Here is a 23,857-nt window from a genome sequence, read left to right as displayed (position 1 = left end):
AACAGAAAAATAGCAGTTGAAGCAATAAACAGAATACAAACCTAATGGACAAATTTTCTGGTTTGTCGAAAATAATGTTTTTACAGCAATGCAATATTATCTGAATGTATCCATAATATAAAATATTTTCTTACATAACGAGATTTTCAAAGCGTGTATTAGTCATTAAATCAGCAACTAAATTCAATGGAAATGAAAATGAGGGAGTTTCCATTACCCTGAAACTGAATGACAGCAGCAGTTTTGCACATGTATCAAGTTAAAAATCTACTCCAATATACAAGCTACTTGAGCCTCTTAAGTACAAAACTGAATATAAAACAATTGGTACGTTCCCCAAGTATAGTATTTTGAGATAATTAAATACTTCTTAATCAGCTTCTGCCCAACTGCTATAAAATTATTGAACGGTTCTCTAGTACTATAATATGGACTCTTAACCTTACAATTTCAAAATTATGTGGAGGATAGATAAGGTAGATTGAAGGAACCTTTTTCCCACAGTGGAAGGGTGTAAAACAAGAGGGCATAGGTATAAGGAGGAGTGTCCAAGATTTAACAGAGATCTGAGGAGCATTTTTTTTCTCTCTCACACAGTATTTGGAATATGAAACACACTGACTTAGACCAGTGTTTCCCAAACTATTTTAGCCCAACATCCCTTTCATACATGCCAATACCCCCCCCCCCCAAAGCACCTTCATACTTGCCAACACCCCTGTTAGGCACAATATCCTTTCTGGCGACCCCATAGTGTAAAAGCATGTCTATCATATGCTAGCATGAGAAAAATGATTCTGCTTCAATTTTTTTGTCTTTAACACAGTACCTGTGCACTGTACAGCAGCTTTGATATCGGTATGATCCTTGAGTTTAATGGTTTTTAGCAAGAATGGAAATATCTGGTTCAAGTTATGACAGCAAAAATCTTAAGTCCCATGCTTAACAAAGCCCAAGTCGTTTCTGTTTTTGTATGTGGTTCACTGCACTGAAGTTTCTATCAACAAGGCAGGAAATGGAAAAGCAATGAAGAGCAGTTTGGCTCTTCTCCAAAGAGCAGGAATCTTCATATGACAATGTAGCCATATACCACAAGAGCTGACAGTTTTGAAAAGCATTTTTGCTTCTTCATCATTCTGAATTTTGATAATTTCTTCTTGCAAACTCTCTTCCCGTTCCTCCACCTTGCAAAGAAATGGGTTAATTACCCAGTCTGGAATTTCCAGATCGTTCAAATCCTTGAATTGATTCTGAACATACTTCTTCAGTGACTGCAGGTGTAAGCAGTACTCTTGTAAATCACTGTCTGTGGAAGAGAATGCCATACTTTCCATGCAGGGAAACCATGAGAACATTCTACTCCTAATATTTTGCTTATGTATTTCCAATTTTCTGATAAAAGTGAACACTGCACTTTTTGCCTGAATTAAATTGAAATTCGCACCCTGCAGTTTCATATTTAGAATGCTGCTTTTGTCATACATATCGGTTAGGAATGCCACATCGCCATGTAGAAGTTCAATCTTGTTTCCTAAGTTCTTGTTGACTTTGAGCAAAAATTCAACACAGTGTCAAAGAGATCAAAGAAACTTTTTAAGGAGCAGCCTTTTGACAGCCAACTCATTTCAATGTGAAGAAGCAGGTTTTCAAACTCTTCATCGTTATCTTGGCAAAATTAATGAAATATTCTGTTATTTAATGGATGAGCTTTAATTTTGTTTATAGCAGATATTATAAGAGCCATGCTTAAAAAAAGTCACTGGCTGAGGTTTTTGGCTGAAAGATGTTGATGATTATTTACACAATGGATTGCAAACAGACTTCAGATTTTTTTTCATTAATGCCACTAATCCAGCATGGCGCCCTGTCATACTGCATATATGGAGTTCCACTTGTTGCACAAGAAATCATGTTCCTAACAGAATGCTTTTATCCTCAATATACATTTTGAGCTTGTCGTAGATTGATTCTCCACTGATAATTGTTTTTAACTTTTTACAAAACAGGATCTCTTCAAAAACTTTTCATTTTTTGATAAATTGTACATATGTTATTGGCAATGTTCATTGTCTCATACATTTGACTCAACCAGTTGTATTGCAAATTCTGTTTTTTTGTAGCTCCGTACATAGTTGATACTCAATGTCTTCACTCATTTTGTCAATATGACGAGCTACGGAGTTATTACTCAGAAGAATTGATCTTAAAATACTGGTATCCATTTTGAAAAAAGTGCTGAGCACTTCTGATAGAGCAGGTATTATTAATCTTTCAGCAATCGTATGAGATTTTCCACACTTCGCTATCATTTTAGAAATGTAATAAAAAGCAATGAAACCACTATCAAGGTCAGTTTTAACTTTCTTGATGTATGCAACACTTTTCAAATGTTTCTTTCATCTTCTGGAACTGAGTAATACCATAAGTAGCCACTTCAGGGTGTCTTTTATGGAAGTGTTCCTGCAATCTTGATGGTTTCATGGCTTCATTAGACAGTACAGGATTACAAATCTGACGGAACGGAATAAACCCATCTTCCAGGTTTGTAACATTGTATTGACACACTTTCTGTAGTTTCTGTTTCTTAGCAGGATTAGAACTCAAGGCTTCATTGCCTTCAGACTCACAGAGATCACTTTGTACATATTGTTCCATCATTAACGGGGCTAAATTAAAATAAAAAATTAACACAAATTGGAAATGCCTATCGGATGTTGACGACGGCAGTGAGTTGACACAGTCAGTCAGGTCTCATGTCTCATGTCTCAAGTTAGGGTGTCGCTTATCATTCCCCCACCCCCCCAAGAATCTTGAATTCCCCTTGATGACTTCTATTTCCCCCTTGGGGAATGTAACCGCCACTTTGGGGATCACTGCCTTAGAAGGTGGTGGCGGCAGATATTCTCATATAATTCGAAGCAAATTCATCACCAGTCTCTAGACCCTGAGAGTCAACAACTCCCTCTGCAACTGGGTGCTTGACTTACTGACCAACAGACCACAATCAGTAAAGGTTAGGCAGCAATATCTTCACTGTGATTATTCTAAATAACGGTGCTTCACAAGCTTGCGTCCTCAGCCCCCTATCTACACCCTGTACACTCATAACTGTGTGGCCACATTTTGCACTAATTCCATCTGCAGGTTTGCAGATGATATGAACGGAGTGGGCCAAGTCTCAAATAACAATAAGTCAGAGTGCAGGGAGGAAATAGAGAGCTTAGTAACATGATGTAATGATAACAATCTTTCCCTCAATGACAGCAAACCAAAAGAGCTGAATATTGACTTCATTGACCTCCTGTCTACATCAATAGTGTTGGGGGCTTCAAGTTCCTAGGACTGAATATCACCAATAGTCAGGTCCAAACAACTTCTTCTTCACGTGCCTTGCGCGTTACACACTCGGGCGATCATGGCTTTCCACATCATACAATCCCAGGCAGCGTCAATTATATCTTGCATACTTAGATCTGTTAGTTCTTTCACAATGTCCATATATTTTCTTCTTTGCCTTCCTCTTCCGCGTTTCCCAGGCATATGGCCTTGTAATGTAAGGCATTCTATTTCTCCCTTTCTGATGACATGGCCCAGGAAATTAAGTTTCCACTCATTTAATGTTCTCATTAAAGATCTTTTTGTATGGGCATGTTGGAATATTGTCTCATTAGTTACCCTATCTCTATATGATATTTTCAGCATTCTTCTAAGAAACCACATTTCTGTTGCTTCTAAGTTACTTTGGAGTTCTGGTGTTATAGTCCATGTTTTGGAAGCATACAGCAAGATTGACCAGATGTAGCATTTTAGTAGCTTAAACCTTGTACTACTTTGTCCAGAGGATTTGTAGGTTTTCTGCAGCACTTGCTGTTAGGTACCGTCTGCATATCTTATATTGTTGATGTTAACACCTCCAATTTTTATCCCATCTAAATCTTCTATTTCTCTGAGAATCATTTCACTATAGATATTAAATAATTCCAGTGAGGCAACGCATCCCTGTCTAACTCCTCTTTGAATTTTAGTCCAACTGCTTATATTATCATAAATTTTTACCATCGCCGTTTGGTTCCAATATAAATTTTGAAGCAGTTGTTGGTCCCTTCTGTCAATGTTTAGTTTAGTGAGAATTTGAAATAATTTTACATGTTGCACTTTGTTGAGTGCTTTAGTGAAATCAATAAAACATAAAAAGACATCATTTTGATATTCAATTGCCCTTTCTAAAAGCACTCATAGTATGAAAATTGTGTTCCTAGTTCCTCTATACTCAATAAATCCCTATTGCAGTTTAGAAGTTTCTGGCCTTAACTTGTTTTTAATTTGACTCAGAACAATTCTCAACAAAATCTTTATTATGTGACTCAGAAGACTGATTGTTCTATAATTTTTGCAGTCAATAGTTCCAGGAATTTTTGGAAGAGTCATAAATACTGATTTCAAGAGATCATCAGGCAATACACCAGACTCATACATGCCATTAAACCATTCAAAAAGAATATCTATGCCCAGATCTTCTAGGCCTTGTATCATTTCCACTGAAAATTCATCAGGTCCAGTGGCTTTACCATGTTTCATGCTTTTCATTGCTTCAGTTATTTCTTCTTTGGTAATAGGTGGGCCAGAATTAGGGTGTTTAATAGCTGGGGGTTCCCCTCTATTATCTTCAAAAAGCTGCTCTATATACTGAATCCACCTCTCACATACTTTCTCTGGATCTGTTAGTATGGATCTGTCTGCTGATCTTATACATCCTGTAGAGGAGGTTTTCTTAATTCCAGTAATTTCCTTAATCTTCTTATGTATTTCTTTGCTGTTATTAATATGGCCTTCTACTTCATTGCATTTTTGATTCAGCCATTCTTCCTTTGCAATTTTGCACAATTGTTTAGTCTGTCTGTCTAGCTCTCTGTATTGCACTTCATTATTCTTCACTAATCACCTTTGTTCCATTAGATCTAGAATTTCTTGGGTTATCCACCCCTTGTTGGTGTGTTGGATTTCTTGTACTGGGACTATCTCCTCTGCTGATTGCTGTATAGCATATTTAAATCTGTCCCAAATAGGTGTTACGTTTCGTTGAGGTGTTTTTCTACAGCTGTTTTGAATTTTTGCTTAAGTATGCTAACTTTTTTAAGTTCTCCCAACATATACTACTTCCTCTTTTTTTCCCACGTTTCAGTTTCTTTAATTTTGTTTTAATGGTAGCTAATACTGGATGGTGATCTGAACCACAGTCTGCTCTTGGGTAGGCTTTAGAATTTGTGATATTATTTCTAAAGCATTCATTGATGGTAATGAAATCTATTTGATTCCTTGTTCTATCTCTATGTGCTTTTTCCCTGACCACGGAGACTGTAGAATTGTTCAGCACAGACAGAAACCAGCCTCCCCTCTATCAACTATCTATACTTTTGCTGCCTTTGTGAAGTGGACAGCATAATCAAAGACCCCATTCCTTCCTAGACATTCTTCTTTCCTCTTCTATTGGACAGAAGATACAAAAGCCTGAAAGTACATACCACCAGGTTCAAGGACAGCTTCAGTCCTGCTATTATAAATAGTTCCCTAGTACGATAAGGTGGACCTTTGTCATCACAATCTACCTCATTATAATCTTGCACCTTATTGTTTATCTGCACTGCACTTTTTCTGGAGTTATTACACTTTATTCTGCATTGTTATTGTTTTAACTTGTTCTGCCTCAATGTGATATGTAATGAATTGATCTGTATGAACAGTATGCAAGACAGGTTTTTCATTGTATCTCAGCTCATGTGACAATAATAAACCAATTGCAATTCCAATTCCAGATTAAGAAGCATCGAGACAAGCAGTTGAATTGTCAAGGCACGGAAAGCAATTGTTCAAATAAGGTTAAATGGGATTAGAATAAGTACAATGGTCGCCGTGGATATGGTGAGCCATAGGGCCTGTTTCTATGCTGTTTGACTCTATAACTCTATGAAATTATTAAGGAATATGTAAACAAAATAGTATTCATTGAATTATTTGAAAGTCTGGTATCTCATCTCTGGCCAGCAAAGTTGCAGCTATCTCTGGCAGGACCCCAGAAATTGTCCCTCCTACACCAGCTTTTTAGCCACACTTGCATATTTTTGTACTCATTTGTACATGGTACCAGAAGTAATTCAGAGATTACAGCATTTGAAGCCCTGTTCTTTAACCTTCAGTTTAACTCATTGAATTCTTGTTGTAGCATCTCATTCTGCTACTCATTAGTGTTGGCGCGTGGCCTAGTGGGCAAGGCATCAGACTAGTAACCTGAAGGTCACTAGTTCGAGCCTCAGCTGAGGCAGCATGTTTGTGTCCTTGATCAAGGCACTTAACAACACATTGCTCTGCGACGTCACCGGTGCCAGCTGCGTGGGTCCTAGTGCTCTTCCCTTGGACAACATCGGTGGCTTGGAGAGGGGAAGGCCTGTAGCTTGGGCAGCTGCCAGTCTCCCATACAACCCTGCCCAGGCCTGTGCCCTGGAGACTCCAGGCGCAGATCCATGGTCTCTTGAGACCGACAGATGCCACCATCTCATTCTGCTTTTTACCTACCTTTGACTCATTACCATCTGCTCAGAGACAACTCTGTCTTTGACTCCAAGTATGTATTGTACCATCTCAGAGTTTCATTCACAGCTATAGAAATGCCTCAATATGAGTCAGTTATCACTGTAGTTTGCCTAGTTATTTTTCCTCTTATATCCAGCAGGTCCAACCATGGTACCACAAATTTGGCCATACCTCCACAGTATCCTAAATGGTATGCCTGTTTGAGAGGGAAGTGGCTTTCTTCCTGTGGTCAAACTGTAGTAGCTTGCTAAATCTGTTTGGTCTATGGGGCAGTTAAGAAGCAACAGCTGGACATATTTCCCGACATGATCACCAGAGACACTGGAAGTGTTCATGATTTCTTACTTTATGCAGGAGGGACATAACTATTGTTCTGACATTTTTTGCCATACCCTTGGATCATCTTTTAGTTACCTCATATAATTCAGAGTACCTTACTGAGGACCTTTCTCTGCTTTAAATACTAACAACTACACTAGTTATTAGTATTTAAGCCTCCAATTTTAGCACTAAACAACTGCATTCGAAAGTCCCGAAAAGAATTAAAGAAAGGAAGACAAAACCCACTAACCAATCACCCTCCTTACCAAAACCCCTCAAAACTGTACAGAATCTTTACATACTTTTCAAAGGCTGTTTAGAATCCTCTTTCCATACCACCCATCATTTTCCCCATCAAAAAATGTCTTGAACTCTTGTTAAAAATGGAGGTACTTTAAGGATAACATATTTGGTATTTGTCTTAGCAAAGTTTCTGAATCCTTTTATGGAATTAAATGTACTTCACATACTTTAATCAAAATTACTGTGTATCTCTATTACACAGAGAGATATAAATAGCTCAGTGAGGTGTAAATATTTAAACTTATGTCCATCAGATGATTGGACTGGCAATATCATAAAATTAATTCTTCATGCCAGAAACATGACAACCAGAAAGTGCAAACCCCATGATAAATGTGAAATAAGAAGGTAAAGAGGCAGCCTGGATATTTTCCAACACATTTTTAAAAAAAGGCAGATTTCTTGGTCAATTTTTTGAATTAAGTAACTTTAAGGGAAAAAATCATTATATGTGAATTATGGGATAATAACATTTTTTGTGTGAAAGAAATATTTCAAGGTAGTTTACAAAAAGGCATAAGATTCGAGTTATTTAAAGATACTTGAAAATCTGGCATCTGGCCTTGTACTTAGAAACCTAATGTTTGTCATTGATGATATGGAGAAGAGAAGGATGAAGCATGAAAGTCTATTCTCAGCAGAAACTGAGGACTTGGGGAGGGCTGCAGAGCAGTAAATCACAGAAACCCGGGGTGAGCAAGATTGATTGAGGTTGGATTTAATGGAGGGTGTACAATGTACACCTTTTAAATGTACAAATAAGTGATGGAAAGCAGTTTATATTTTGTCAATTGAAGTTATTTGTGTGTAAAAACTTGACTGGCTTTCACTGCCATTGTGAAATGGACTCTGCATTCACATTCTGTGAAGATGAGGTGTATTCAGATCCATGTATAATAGCTTGACTTATTCAAATTCTCTCATGGCTGTCCTCTGCAGATTTATTAGCTATAAGTGATCTAGACTGCTGCAGCTTATATTCTTGCAAATGCACAACACTATCATCACCCTCAACCTTCCAAAAGATTGAATTTTATGTTGTCAGCTTAATGTCTCATCAAATGCCCTTTAAAGCAAATAGCAGTTCTCATTAAGTTTTCTGCCCTCAGCACCTATTCCTTCAACCACCTTGGACACTCAAGACTCTATTTTATCACCATCTACTGTAAATGTTCAGTCAACAGTCAAGAAATTTATAAGGTGCTGTATGTGAACATAAAATGCTTTATAGGAAAGAAAATTATTTTAATGTGATATTTTAAAATGAAGTATCATTTTATTCTGGAGTTCAATTGTTTAAGACAGTTAAGAAAAGTTGTTTCAACTGCTGCGCATTTCATTAAACTATAGAGAAATTTTGTTTTCAGTAAACAAAAATAGGATGTGGTTGTCTGCTTTTAATCTGGAACATTTTACTTCCCAGAACTGATTTCATCCAGCTACAATTTTGCATCAGAAATATTTTGGAAGACAGAACAAATTTATGACATTTTCAATTGGATCCTACATTTCAGTTCTTCCAACTAGATCATGAAATGATTGTTTTTTTCATAAACTTGGTCATTCTTCTTTGTTACTGTGGAATATTAATTCCAAAGGTTTGAAAGCAGTAAGTCAAGCCATGCTGTGAAGTAGTGATTGAAATTATTGTTAAAACGTTCCCAGAGATTTCATTTGTACTGCAGTTCAAAATAAAAGAAATAAAAATACGTGTTCTTTTTCTGCTAATTAAGTTATTAACTTTTGATATTTTCATTCTCAGTAAAGGAAACTTTCTGCTTGAAGGTGAGCATGTAGCTGATCATTAATGTAATATTAAAGAAATGTAGTACACGTTTTCCTCCAGAAGATAAATGACCAAAATAGATTAAACATTTTCAATGGGGAAACTGTCCCCACTGATCCTAAGGTCTCCATGTTTTTCCTATGTTATGAATAATTAGCTATTATTTAATCCATATAAATGCTTAAGATTTCGCACACACACCTGCATTTTTTGGATTTGTACGGCCACTGTGCTGTAGGACTGTTTGGGAATGCAGTCTATGATATGTCATTCATCACCATCTTCTTCTCTCTTTGCTATCAAGGTGGCCACTCCTGTATAGACAATGTGAACCTGACAACCAAATTTCAGAAATCAGTAGAGGGCACATGAGATGTTGTGGGGTTAACTGATTAATTGGTTTGAGACAGAATCTCACACATGCACTCAGAACATGGTAAAGAGGAGGTCGCAAAACCACTAGAAGATTGTAACTTTTTAAAACTATTTTCCAGAAATCTTGGAGGCTAACGTCTTTCTCCCACTAAAGCAAATTTCAAGATCTAGCTCATGTTTCTAATTCAGTCCTGCACAGTGAATGCTGAGGACCCTATTTCCAGTGTAGATACAGTATATTTTAGGATAGAACTATGTTGTAGAAATAACCTTTTTCTACTGCATCACTATCAGCAATCGATAAATAATAAAGATGGAGAAGTGTTTATAATATTTGGAAAATTTAAGAGAGCATTGTGCTAGTTGCTTCTCACAAATGAGAAATCTGTACCCAAGAAGAATATTCAATATGCACTGTAACCTTGAAATATTAATATGTGTTCCTGATGGGAACAAGAATCACTGCCCATCATCCAGTGAGAGGGTGTAATTGTACTGCAGTGTTTCAAATAACCACATGGGTTTTTCTATAACCACATGGTACATTTTCCCTGTAACCACATGGGTTTTCCCTGTGACCACATGGTACATTTTCCTGTAACCACATGGGTGTTCTGGTTTCTTCCCACATGCCAAGGACCTTCTGATTGCTCTGTTAATTGGCTACTCTAGATTACCCCTTAGTGTAAGTAATTGGTAAGAGAATCGTGAGTGAGAGTAAATGTTACAAGGAAATAAGTTGGGGAAAGGGGCTGATGGGAATGCTCCCAAGAGGGAATTTAGACTTGAAAGGCAAATGGCCTCTTCCTATACTATAAGAAACTAAGAGACCTTACCTACAATCAAATACAATTTCAGGTTCAGTGTTTCTCTTCACATAGAAGCTGAACTCGCAAACATTTTTAAAAATTTTCAATACAGGCAATATTTTGCTCAAAAAGACTTTTCTTTTAAGTGTAGGTATAATTATAGTAAATGCCTTTGCTTTGTTCAAGACCAGTATCTCCTTCCAACTGTGTGGTGCCCAAGACCACTCATAAATATAATTTAACTGGGGCTTTATATGGAAATTACATAACTTCTGTTCCCAGCAGTCTTTATTAGTCATTTGGTTCTTTTCAATTCCTGTTAATTTCAATGCTCTGTAAATTTGTTTCCCCAAATCTTTTTGGACCATTATGCTTTCCAATTTCTTATTATTTTGTAAGTATTCCATTTTTTAATTTACAGAATGAATGATCTTATGTTATTTCCTTGGAATGAAATCTATTTTCCACTGTATTACTATCCCTCAAGCTATTGCTATCTCTTTGTAATTGGTAAGTTGGCTTACAATTGCCACATATACCAACATACAGTGAAAAACTTTGCTCTACATTCCATCCACACATTACATTTCATTACATCAGTGCACTGAGATAGTACAAAAGAAAAATTATAACAGAATGCAGAATAAAGTGTTACAGTTATAGAGAAAGTGCAGTGCAAGCAGACAATAAGGTGTAAGGCCACAATGAGGTGGATTGGGAGACCAAGAGTCGATCTTATCATACTAGGGTACCATTCAGTAGTCATACAACAGCAGGATAGAAGCTGTCCTTGAGCCTGCTGGTATGTTCTTTAAAATCTTTTGCTTGATGGAAGTTTAACTGAGGTAATGGGAAATGTGGACACAGTCCATTCTTTCCATGTGCTATTTTGGATAGATGCATGACAGAAAGAATGCTTTAAAAATCGGTGAGGGTCATGAGGGAGATTGCAAATTTCTTTAGCTATGTGAGGAGTAAACACACTGGTGCACTTTTTCAGCTATGGTGTCTGTGGTTGGACCAAGCCGGGCTATTGGTGGTGTTCAGTCCAAGGAATTTAAACTCTCAGTCCTCTCGACCTTGGTGTAAACAGGAAACTGTGCACTGAACCTCACCCCTTTGCCTCCCCCCCCCCCCCACTCCTTTCTGTAGTCAATGACCAATTGATTTGCTGACATTAAAGGAAAGGAAGTTAGACCATAAGGCATTAGCAGAATTGGGCCATTCATTCCATCAAGTTTGTTCCACCATGCCATCATGGCTGATCCTGGATCCCACACAACCCCATACACCTGCCTTCTCACCATATCTTTTGATGCCCTGACTAATCAGGAAATGATCAACTTCCACCTTAAATATACACATGGACTCTACTGCAGTCTGTGGCAAAGCATTACACAAATTTACCACTCTTTGGTCCTCCTTACCTCTGTTCTAAAGGATCACCCCTCAGTTTTGAGGCTGTACCCTCTAGTTCTGGATACCCCCACCATAGGAAAGATCCTCTCCACATCCATCCTATCTAGTTCTTTCAACATTTGGTAGGTTTCAATGAGATCCCACACATTCTTCTAAATTCCATTGGTACAGCAAACGCTCCTCATGTGTTAACCCCTTCATTCCCAGAATCATCCTCGTAAGCCTCCTCTGAACTCTCTCTAATGACAACGCATCCTTTCTGAGATATGGGGCCCAAAACTGTTGACAATATTCCAAATACAGCCTGACTAGTGTCTTATAGAGGTTCAGCATTATCTCCTTGCGTTTATATTCTATTCCCCTTGAAATAAATGCCAACATTGCATTTGCATTCTTTAGCGCAAACTCAGCCTCTAAATTAACCTTCTGGGAGTCTTGCACAAGGACTCCAAGTCCCTCTACACCTCTGATGTTTGAACCTTCTCTCCATTTGGATAATTGTCCGCACAATTGTCCCTATTACCAGCATGCATTATCACACGTTTCATAACACTGTATTCTATCTGCCACTTTTTACCACCAATATGACACCACTGGCCACTCCTTCCTGTACTCCAACAGTATTTGAGATTTGGCCCACTACGATGGTATTATCTACAAAATTGTCAATGGAGTTTGATGTGTTTGCCTGCAAACTTGTAAATGTATCTTTTTTAATGCTATCAGCAGATAGGATGCCCAGCGTTTTACATCAGAACATTAGAAATAGAAGCCAAAGTGGGCCATTTTGCCCTTTCTTCTGCTGTGCCACTGAAAAAAGTCATAGTTACCTCAGCGTCACCCTCTTACACTAGTTTTTCCTGCTGCTTTTGATTCCCACAATATTTAAACAAAAACATCCACCTTGGTCTCAAGTATATTCTGTGACTGACTGACCATGCACAGTCCTCTTCATAAAGAATCCTGAAGGTTCATAATCTCTGGGTGAAGAATTTTTTCTTATTCCAATTCTGACGGGATGACTCTTTATTCTGGCACTTGACCCCTGGATCGAGACAAACCATCCCAGGGAAATATCAACTCTCCACTGTAGGAATTTGGATAGCTTCAATGATATCTCTATACATTTTCTAAAATAGAAGAGTATGTACCTAATCTTATAACCTCTAATATAATAAACCTATCAGCCCAGGAGTCAATCCAATGAGCTTTTGTTTATCTCCTCTATTGTAAATATTTCCTTCTTCAGATATGAAGACTAGACGTGCACACATTATCGCAAATGTGGTCTACTAAGACATTCATTATTGCCAACAAGAGGTAGCTTAACATTTACTCTTGATGTTCAGTGGTATTAGTCAAGTGAAATTTATTGTCATGTGCAGAAGTATTGTGAGGTATGTGCACAGTGAAAAACTTGTTTGTAACAGCATCATGAGCTCAAAGGTTCAGACAGCACTCAAAACATTAATTATATGTAAATTTGACAAGATAGTAAAGAAAAAAAACCTGCAAAACAAGACCTTAGTGTAATTAAAAACACAATCCGAGGCAAGTCCATGGTAGTGCAAAAGGTAGTTATGAAGGACTTGAAGAATCAATGAAAATTGAACACATACTGAGGCTATGTGTCTGAAGACTAACTTAACAATTGTTAGCTTTTTAAAGGGTAGAGCTTAAATCCAGTTCCCTACACATACTGGTTACTGGGACCGTAATTGGGAAGTCTCTACTGAAATATTTCACTTCTTACTATAATGGATTTGATGCAAAACTGGAGAAATGTTCATGTGTTCAGACGAAATCTTTTTTCTCTTTCATGACATGGGAATTAAGCTGATGGTAGAATTTTTTTGTAATGATGTGGGTTTACTCCTTTTAACCATAGGTTTGATGGAGTAACTTGGAGAAACCTTTAGAGAATTTTTTTGTGAGCTATAGTTTCTTCAAGATATACTCACCTGATGGGACCATTCCTCTATTGATTCAAGAAAAATACTTTATTACTGACACTAGGAACTTTCAAAATCAGGGTTGGAGGATACTATCAGGCACAATCTCTCTGTAACTGCTGGCATAGCATAAATTCTACAGATTTCTAGGGTATTTTACTGCTATTACATGTACAGCATTTGATATTGCAGTTTATATTATGAAGGATTAATCAGGATGGAAGTATTACCGGTAATTTTCTTTGTCCATGAGTACTGATTTTATTGAACAAGAGAAGTATTCATTAATATATGACTTTTTAAAAAATACAATACTGTTCATTGTTGCTGAAACCTTATTTTTTAATCTACCTTTCAGTTATTTTCTGCTGGAAAAATGGCTGGAACACAAATTGGCTATTTGAAATCCAAATATATGTCATTGCATGAGGCTTTAAAAAGGTAAAGTGCTGTTCAATTGATTAACAGATTATTGCTAATCAATAATTAATTGTTCCATTGATTATTTTAAATTTAAGGTATTTTCATTTCTTCTTGTTGATTTCCATTTGCAAATCAATATTAATCATTTTGAAATACTTTAATAATAGCTTAACTAGTACTAAAATTAAGTGGAATCTAAGGGAAAAACTATGCTGGATAGAATCATATCTAGTGCACAGGAGGTTACCCTAATGTTTGCCAGCATAATGTTTATGTTAGATACAAAAGGCACCTTTCTCTGTGGCTGGCTCTAAGATGTTCTGGCTGATATCAACCGACTATTGTAGTCAGTCAAGTTATTTTAAGTTCCCAAACTGAGCATTTTATATGTTTTTCCTCAGTACCTGCTTCAGTTTATCCAAACAATTGAATGGCATTTTGGTGCATCCCCTCATCAACTGAACATGAGAGGCATCAGAAACTTGGGCATGGATTGGCCTCCTGAAACAAAATGTATTGTCTGGCTAGTATGGGAGTAATAGTGTGTCACATCCCAGAGTGAGGATTATGATTTGTAATCATTTGCAGTATGGTTAACGATCATGTACAAAGGGAAGTTGCTGGAAGCTGCATGAAGAGGAAATATGGGAACATGACGAGTGAGATGAGCAGCCTGAAGACATAGTTGGTCTCTCAGTCTCACAGTCCTGTTGCTGAGTCTCGGCCTAATACTGCCTGATTTGCTGAGTTCCTTCAGTGGTTTGTGTTTATAGTCTGAAAATATAGTGAGTTGCCAGAGTAAGAAGGCAGTAGGTAGTTCAAAAGGTATTATTATGAAAATGAGTCCTTCAGCGTTCATTCTTTCTATCTGGTCCCTTACTGCTATTTCACATTGCTGTCTACTGGAAACACTTAGATTATTTGTATTTACATTCAATCCCCGGAGAAATTAATTTCTGCATGTACATAATATCCTTTTGATAGCCCCATGTTTGGAAAAAGGCTATTGGAAACCCCATTCACAGGTGCATTTGGGATTTCCATAATCTTTTGCTGAAGTAGCTTTTGCCAAACATAAGTTTGAAAAGAATTTCAACATATATAAACTATGGGAGATTTAAAAAATTGTAAACAGTAAGAAGCCATCTGATAAACATCGTAAGCATGTTCTGAACTTTTCTAATTCATTGCTCAAGACATTTACAACTAAATTATGTTTTCATCCTACAGTTCATTATATAAATAATTTCTGGATCAGTCAATGTGCCCAGGCAATCAACACCACAGTTCATTCTTTGTATGTCATTGCTGAGAATTCATTAAAATATTCAAGAATTAACATAATCTAAGTAATTCTTGTTTATAGTGTCACCTGTAAAAATATAAGGAGCAAGCAAGTTTGAGATTCTATGATCAATTCTTTGACATAATCAAAATAAGTTTATTTCAAGTTCAATTTCAAGTTGAAGTCTATTGTCGTCTGACTGTACGAAGCATATGACCAATCGAAACAATGCAGCCCATGGTGCATTCACAATATACATGTATATCACTCAGCACATAAAACAGAATATTATCATGAATAAATTAATAAAATATAATTCAAAATGCATGTGAAGTGCCTAGCACAAGTAAACAGTAAACAGTACAGAATAGTATTAATACAGTATTACAGAGTATTTATAATAGTGATATCACTTGTTGTCCCTTATCATATAGTTTGATTGTTCTTTTATTTATATCTTTTTAAAATGGTGGCCATTGTAACATAATATTTAGTTTGTATAATTTTACTGTTTTCTATTTAGAACTCATGTCATATTTGGCAAAATATCTCGATGATTAACTCCATCTTGAAACTTGCTTTAATTCTTTGCCTTACTATGTTCTTTGTTTCACATTTTTAGGACACAGGAATCTGAGATCAAGTTATTGAAGGATATTAAGTTTTTCACTGTTGAATTAGAGCAGCAAAGGCAGGAGCTAGAAAAAGGTGAACAGTTTCCTGAGAGCTACAATACGGATGTCAGCAATCTAAGACAGCAGCTGCTTCATTTTCAGAATGACCTCAACCAAACAGAAGAGCGCATTGCTCAACAGAAGAACAGAACCATTTAGTAAGAAGCTATTTTGTTTATCTGTTCTGTTTGGAGACATTGTGTTCAGATTTTGCTTGGTTTGATAATTATTTCATGTATAATTTTAAGGTAAGATTTATCATCAAAAATAAATATTTACAGCTATGTTGAAGTATTTACAAGCATGAAAATGAATTCTGAAATAACTAAGCAGTTTTTAAAATTAAATTGGTTTGACACATCAATGACTCCTATGCTTGACCAAGGCTCAGTGAACTAATGAGATTGAGTTTGGATGGATCAGGTATACTGTATATGTCCATGAATCATTCAGATTGTCTCCAGTTGTGCCGTGCATACAAGGAATAAGAGATACAAAGAAAAAGAGTGGAAAAAAAGAGGCAGGTAGAGAGACACAGCCAGTGCTTGTGTGTAAGAGAGTGGGATGAAGAGGAGAATAGGAAAACAGTGTTAATATTTAGAGTGGGTCAGATCAGGAAAAACTATATGCATTCTGTTTTTGATTCAGGTCTGACTGGACTACAACTGGGTTAGGTCCAATCTAATTTTATATTCAAGGAGACTTGGTCACCCTCTCCAAAATGCTCACTCACACACACTTAATTCCCTGAAATTAAGTCTAATGCTGTGTATTCTCTATTAAGCCGACAGCGTTCAATATCTATACAAGGTCAAAAGGCTCTTCAGGGTGCACTTTAAAACTTCCATCCCCCTTAACACTTTCATTCCAAGGCAATCCCAGTGAACACTAGAGAGGTTGAAATATAGTTGTAAGTTTTATATCCCTATTGCTCTTACACCTCTCAAAGATTTGCTATATATCTGCTTCTTCATCTCTCACTGACTTTGGAGCCAAAGTGGGGTTATACTACTGTAGTTGGTATGGAGGTGAGGGGCCTGTTTCTGTGTTGTACACCACTTTGCAACTCCGTGACTCTAAAGTGATCATCCTTTTTATTTCTCTCAGCTCATATGATCTTATTTGAAAAATCTATCATGGCATCCACTTTAATAATTGCATTGCTCTCCCTAATCAATATTGAAATACCATCTGTTTTTAGCTTCCTCCTTTATCGCATTTGAAACTTTTATACCCTAAAATACTGAGTTGTCAGTTCATCAGCCATGCCAGAATAATTGCAATATTATACTCCCATACATTACTCTAAGTTCATCCACCTTACCAGGTGTGAATCCCTTCCCAACAGCACGATCAATCCTCCCTGTAGGGACATTGGACCCGTTCTGGTTCAGGTGTATTTGCACAGCTGCTTGTACAAGTCTGAAAGCCCTCCCTCCCACAATGACCATTTAGCCATAAAATCATCTGACCTATCCTAATACTCACTATACGTGTTACTGGAAGTAACTTCAGCAATCCTGCTTTTTAAATCGATGCCCAAGTTGTGTAAATCTCATCTCCTTTACCTTTGTCTTTAGCACCATTGTGGATCATGACTTCTGGCTGCTTATTCTCCCCTTTTAGAATGAAATGCAGCTGCCTTGAAACATCTGTGACCCAGGTGGCAATATACCAATTCAGAATCTTGTTTGCAGGCACAGAAATGCCTGTCTGCTCCCCTTACAATCACATCCCCTATCACCCTAGCTCTCCTAGTTCTACCCCACCAACCCAATACTTCATGTGCAGCAGAGTTAACTGTGATTCCACAAATTTAGTTGTTGCTGCTTTCCCTGGGATGCCATCCACCACCTCTCTCAACAGTGTCAGTGTGGTGTACCTGTCTGAGATATGAATGGCCCGAGCACCTCCTTTGCCTGTGTCTACTGTTCTGTCTTATGGCAATCTATTACCTTCCTGCCTATGCAGCCAATAAATATGGTGTAAGTAGCTCACTAAATGTGCAATTGACAGGTTGCTATAGATATGTGTCAAGATAAAGGAAATGACCCAAGTTAACAAAAAACTCATTTTAATTGTTATGCAGTGTATTGTGTTGATATATCAATGTATTTCATTACATCTTTAATCAAACAAGTTATTAATTGAACAATTAAGTTACCTGAAAACACAGTCCAGTCCTTCTTCCATCCTTTGTATAAATAAATATGAAGGAAATCTGCAGAAGCACACAGAGACATAAGAATGTTTAAACTATCTAGTTATAAAAGAATCTACTCCATTCAAAATTCAGAGAAAATAGATCAACGATTATATTCTTGTGTGTTGCTGCTTTTGAAGTGTTGTAATCCATTTTTTCCCTGTGTCCCCAACCTTTTCCATCCTTCTGCATCTGCTCTCCCTTCAATCAATTGGATCTGGATTTGCCATCCCTCCTCTATCTTTTGTCCTGGCTATTATGCAAGTGAGTTCTAGCTAAGCCCCACCAATTTCTGTTTATCTTCCAGTTATTCTCCATACTTTTCTGTGGTTGGTCACATATTTTTCTTTAATTTGTTTGCAGAATGTGGTATTTAGTAATATTTTGTCAAGATTCTCACCAAGTACTTCTTTTTCCTTTACCCTTTCCTTATGGATAGAATTTTAATTTCACCTTTTGTGGTTACATCTATTTATCAGCATCTTGGAATCAGGCAATTAATTAGCAAATGTAACCATTTCACAAACTGATATACACGGTGATAAACAAAAGGCAGTTTCTTCTGAACATAAAAACGCACTTGTTAAGAAGTGCAATGAACAGTCAAAGAAAGGTCAAAACATTGGACTGATACCAAGTTACAGATTTAGCCAAAGTACAACTTCTAAAATGTTCCATGTTTCTAGGCAGCAGATGTTATGGCTTGTTTGTAAGATGTTTTAGTTCACAGTCAGTAAACAGAATTGCAAAATTATTATTGCACAAAATGAAGAATGACAATTCCCCTCTCTATTGAAGTATTTTTATATGGTGAAACATTCAAAGTACTCAGAATTTTCACATAACAGCCATTACATTTATCTGTTAATATCAGCAAGATCCAAAGCTGATGTTTTAGTTGATTATGATTGTACAATGTCAGTTGTAATGCACAGCATATCAACAATATATCAGATTTGAATGGGAAGGAGAAATTCAGTGGCTTCATAGGGACGATTCACTGCAAATTGGTTATTTGAATGATTGTTGTAAGCTTAAGGTAACAACTGGAATATCTTCTACAGAGGTTCCTGATTTTCAAATTCTGGAATTCTTGTGGTGGAGGTGTCCAGGAAGAGGGGGCAAAGGTTCCTAATCTGACTGCTGTAATCAGATATTGAAGAAAAAGTTCACAAAGGAAAAGTAGCAAATGGAAACTGTCTATATCACCTGTGGCATCAGCTTTCCATCACCCTCCTCTAATCACAGTTACAATTCATTAAACATCCTACAGCTGGCTCTTCTACACTTTGTACCCATCACCTTTCCTTTATTTACTTCCCTCATCTTCCTACATTCATTTGCTTCAATGACTATCCACACATTCAACCCTAACATAGAATTTTTTTCTTGTAGGTATGCTGGCACACACTACTAGGGTGCAGGCATTGTCAAGAATATGGTCTCCATCACTCAAAGTGCTGCACACATTGAGGTAGCCTATAATGAAGCCATTGACCTAAAATTACATCAGGTGCATTGTAACTGTTGGCATTGGAAGATAGGTTCTAAAGAAACTTTGTCTACTCTCCTCATTTTTGCCACTCAGGTGAAATTTCTCCCTTGCACAGTTTGTCTGACAATAGAGTGTTGTTTAGAGCTGCCAGCCATTTGTTCTCTGCTGATCTTTGCTAATTCTTGACCCTCCCTTTTTTCCAGAACTATCAGAAATGTATACAGTTGAGGTGCCTCTTGTAATACTGTATCATGAAGTCATTCAACCATCTCCATTCAGACATCAGTTTAGAAAGTTGCTAAGAAGGATTAACTGACATTTGAGAATGAGCAGGAACCGATAAATTGGTCCAAAAATTTTCTCTGGATGACTAAAAATTGCACAAGTCATTTTGACATTCAGTGAAATTCAGGGTGTATTGGAAAGGGCAGACCATGAAGCAACATTTAAAATTATAAAAGATTCACTAGTTCTCTGGCAGTTGGAACATCACACTTTGACACTTATAAGACCATATGACATAGGAGCAGGATTAGGCCATCCAGTCCAATGAAACTGCTCTGTCATTCAATTATGGCTGATTTATTTTCCCCCTCAACCCCATTCTTGTGCCTTCACCCCATAACCTTTAATACACTTATGATCATCAATACAGGAGTACAACTATTGCAGGGTATGAACTACTATCTTCATTCTCTAGCAGTTCTTTAGTCCCTAAGGCAGTCCGACATTGCCTTCAATCTCGTTCTGGTAACTCCTGTGACGACACTGGTGCCAAGCTGTATCGGCCCTTGCCCTTCCCTTGGGCAACATCAGTGGTGTGGAGAGGGGAGACTAGCAGCATGAGCAACTGCCAGTCTTCCATATAACCTTGCTCAGGTCTGTGCCCTGGAGAGGACACTCCAAGACTTTCCAGGAGCAGAGGCATGGTCTCGCGAGACTAACAGATGCGACACACACACACACACACACACACACACACACACACACACACACACACACACACACACACACACACACACACACACACACACACACACACACTTTAGTTGTTCAGATTGTAGCTGTATAAAGTAAAAAAAGTAAAATTGCAGATGTACTAAACTTTGGTTAGGTGACGTAGAAGCTGTGTGAAAGTTTGGGTAAGCCACATTTAGGGATCTGTGTGCAGTTCCTTTCACCCCATTACAGGAAGGATGTTTAGCAGAGATGCAGAGATGCAGAAGTACTTTAGCAGAGATGCAGAAGTACTTTACCAAGCTGCTGCCTGGATTAGAGGGTATTAGCTATAAGGAGAGGTTAGACAATTTAGAGCATTGGAGATTGATAATCATTTAGAAAATTATGAGAGACATAAGTAGGCTAGACATTCAGAGTTTTTTTTTCCTCAGGTAGTTTTATGTCTTGTAACTGCAAAAAATAAAATTAATCGAAAGAACAACATGCATGTATGATATGGTGGCATAATGCTGTGTGCCATTCATGTACTTTTACATATAACCCATATTGAGTAATGTAAACAACAATGAAAGTTTAGTCAAACAATATATTTACAATTTCTCAAATGTTACTGAAATATTAAATGTACAGCACTCCTCCCTGCTTAGCTATAGTCTCCAACTCAATCTAGAATGCATTTCAACATACTGTATATGTATATTTCTGTATATATTATACTAAATAATGCAACTACTATATAGATATTCTCAAAATAGTAAATTTTAAATTGTCCCATTTATGCCTAAATATTTAATTGCTGTGGAGGATTTTTTACTTTTGTGGGATAATGTCCTTCCTGACAAGGAGGATCACTCCACTTGGCAGGAGAGATCTGTAGCTGTGAAACAGTCTCTTCCGTGGTGGCTGTAGGAGTTGACTCTGGCAGAATGTAGTTCTGACAGCTCTAGAAACTTCTCTTCTCTAACAATTGACTATGCTGTCCTCAATTGATCAAATTGGTCTCCAGATGACATTAGATGCAATCTCTTCTGTGTAGGAGAGAGATCCAGTTCCATCCTTAATCTTTCCAACTACCCACTTTTCATCACCTGTGTAGTCCCTCACCAGGACTGCTCATCCGAGAGTGAAACATTGAACCTCTTTGTTTGAGGAGCCCTCAATTTGTCCTGCATACTTTTTTTGAGAATGGGTTTAATGAGTTAGCTTGTGAGTTGATAGTCATGAAGTGTGCTGCATTGTGATATGCAAGGAAGAAATTGGCAAGCTTCTGATTCAGTGTCAGTGCAGTGTGTTCTGCTAACATTGCTTGCAGTGCATTCTTTAGACTGGACAAATCTTTTTGTCAAATGATTTGTAGCTGGGTGATACAGCACAGATGTATTATGTCTTATTCCATTCACTTTCAGGAATGACTGAAACTGTTTCATAACAAGCTGTGGTCCATTGTCACAGACTAAGTAATCTGGAACACCAGTCCTTGAAAAGAGGCTGCTCAACATATCAACAGTGAAGGAGGCTATTGGGAATACTTCTGTCACTTTATAGCTGCACCCTCTGTTACTAAGAAATTAGTGCCCATGAATGGTCTGGCAAAACCCACATGAATTCTCTGCCAGGCAATGCAGGCTGGAGAGGTGTTGTTCTTGGCATCTTCTGGACGTGTTGGCATCCCAAACAATGCTTTGCAAGTTGCTTGATGTGCTGATCTATTCCAGTTCACCAGACAAAGCTTCAAGCTAATGCTTTCATTTTGACCACACCTAAATCACTGGCATGTAGCTCCTCCAACACTTTAGCTCTTAGCATAGTTCATCCCAGTGTTTGTAAAAAATGGAGTATCTGGAATTCCTGCTGCACATTCTAACAATTTTGGGTGACCATGTAAGCCTGAAATAGTATGGGGTATTTTCTGGTTTCCCTTTGAATCATCTCTGCCTAATAGGGAGACTTTCGATTGCATTAGTAAGAATATGTCAAGAGGATTGCCCCCCCCCCCTTTGTACTGTAAACTTTTCAGATGTTTCCTTTTCCAAGGGTAAACAGGACAACCCTTCAGCATTTCCATGATTAGTCATCCCCTTGAATTCGATGTTGTAATTGTGTTCTCCAAGAACAGACCCCATTTCTCCAGTCATGCTACTGCTGTTAGTGGAACACCCTTCTGTGGATTGAAAATGGACACTAACAGTTGATGGTCAGTAATAAGGGTAAACTCTCTCCCTTACAAGTTCTGGTTGAAGAGTTTTACACCCCAAACCAGACTCAAGGCCCCTCTGTCAATCTGGGTGTAATTTTTCTCTGCAGTAGTAAGGGAATGTGTTGCAAAGGCTATGGGTGTTCACTTCCACCATTCATAAAATGTGACATGAAAGGTGTCACAGGCAACCTTCACTGTTGATCATAATGTGTGAGTATGTCTGATGTCACCTTTTAGAAAGCCACCTCACACTGCTTTGTCCATTACCATATCTTCCAAATCTATAGTAATGAGTTCAAGGGGTGGAGCCAGTAATCAAGTTTGGCAGGAACCTGTTATAGTAATGAACAAGTGCTAATAAGGATCGCAACTATGACATGTCCTTTGGTCTTGGGGGAGCCACCACCGCTTGAATTTTCTCAGCACATTTGTGTAATTCTTGTGTGTCAGTGGTGTGACCACAGTAAGTGAGGCTCGGTTTAAAGCATTCACACCTGTCGCATTGTGCTCTTGAGCCCATAATCTTCTCATCTTTGTAACACTGTCTTGAGAATTTGGAGATGTTTCTTCTCATCCTTGCCTGTAACAATGATGTCATCCTGATAACACTGACTGCCTGGGCAACTTTGCAGCACCTGGTCCATAGCTTATCGCCAGAGCGCAGGTGCAGATACTATTTCGATAATAAGCCTATTTTAGCAATTAAGCCCATTGTGAGTGTTCATGGTGAGAAACACTTTGGATTCTTCTTGCATCTCATCTGTAGGTAGGCTCAATTAAGTTCATTTTGCTTAAGTGTATTCCTCCAGAAAGCTTTACAAAGATATCCTGTATCCTGGGCAGAGAATAGAGATCTACTTTCAGTACTGGATTGATGGTGACCCTAAAATTACCACAGATACTGACAGACCCATTCTTGTTGGCTATTGGGACCACTGGTGTTGCCCATAGCCTCCACTCAACCTTAGAAAGAATTCCTTCATACTCTGTGCGATCTTACTAACTGGCTACTTTATTAAGGATGGTATAAGGAACCAAACGGGTTTTGTAAAACATGGGTGTGGCAT

General features: G+C 37.7%; 1 protein-coding gene across 2 annotated transcripts in view; it reads left to right on the top strand.

Annotated features, from left to right (window-relative positions):
- Window positions 1–23,857, top strand: part of ccdc146 (coiled-coil domain containing 146) — a 106,869-nt gene that overhangs the window by 13,452 nt on the left and 69,560 nt on the right. For both annotated transcript variants that reach the window (XM_073066624.1, XM_073066625.1), the window contains exons 3-4: window positions 13,912–13,994; window positions 15,884–16,093. In XM_073066624.1, coding sequence (XP_072922725.1) covers window positions 13,912–13,994; window positions 15,884–16,093 — 293 coding nt within the window. The remainder of the gene's footprint in view (window positions 1–13,911; window positions 13,995–15,883; window positions 16,094–23,857) is intronic.

This window comes from Hemitrygon akajei, chromosome 14 (genome assembly GCF_048418815.1).
Source record: "Hemitrygon akajei chromosome 14, sHemAka1.3, whole genome shotgun sequence".
NCBI classification, from domain to species: Eukaryota; Metazoa; Chordata; class Chondrichthyes; order Myliobatiformes; family Dasyatidae; genus Hemitrygon; species Hemitrygon akajei.
Note: the sequence above shows the minus strand (reverse complement) of the source record. Positions and strands in the feature narration are given on the sequence as shown.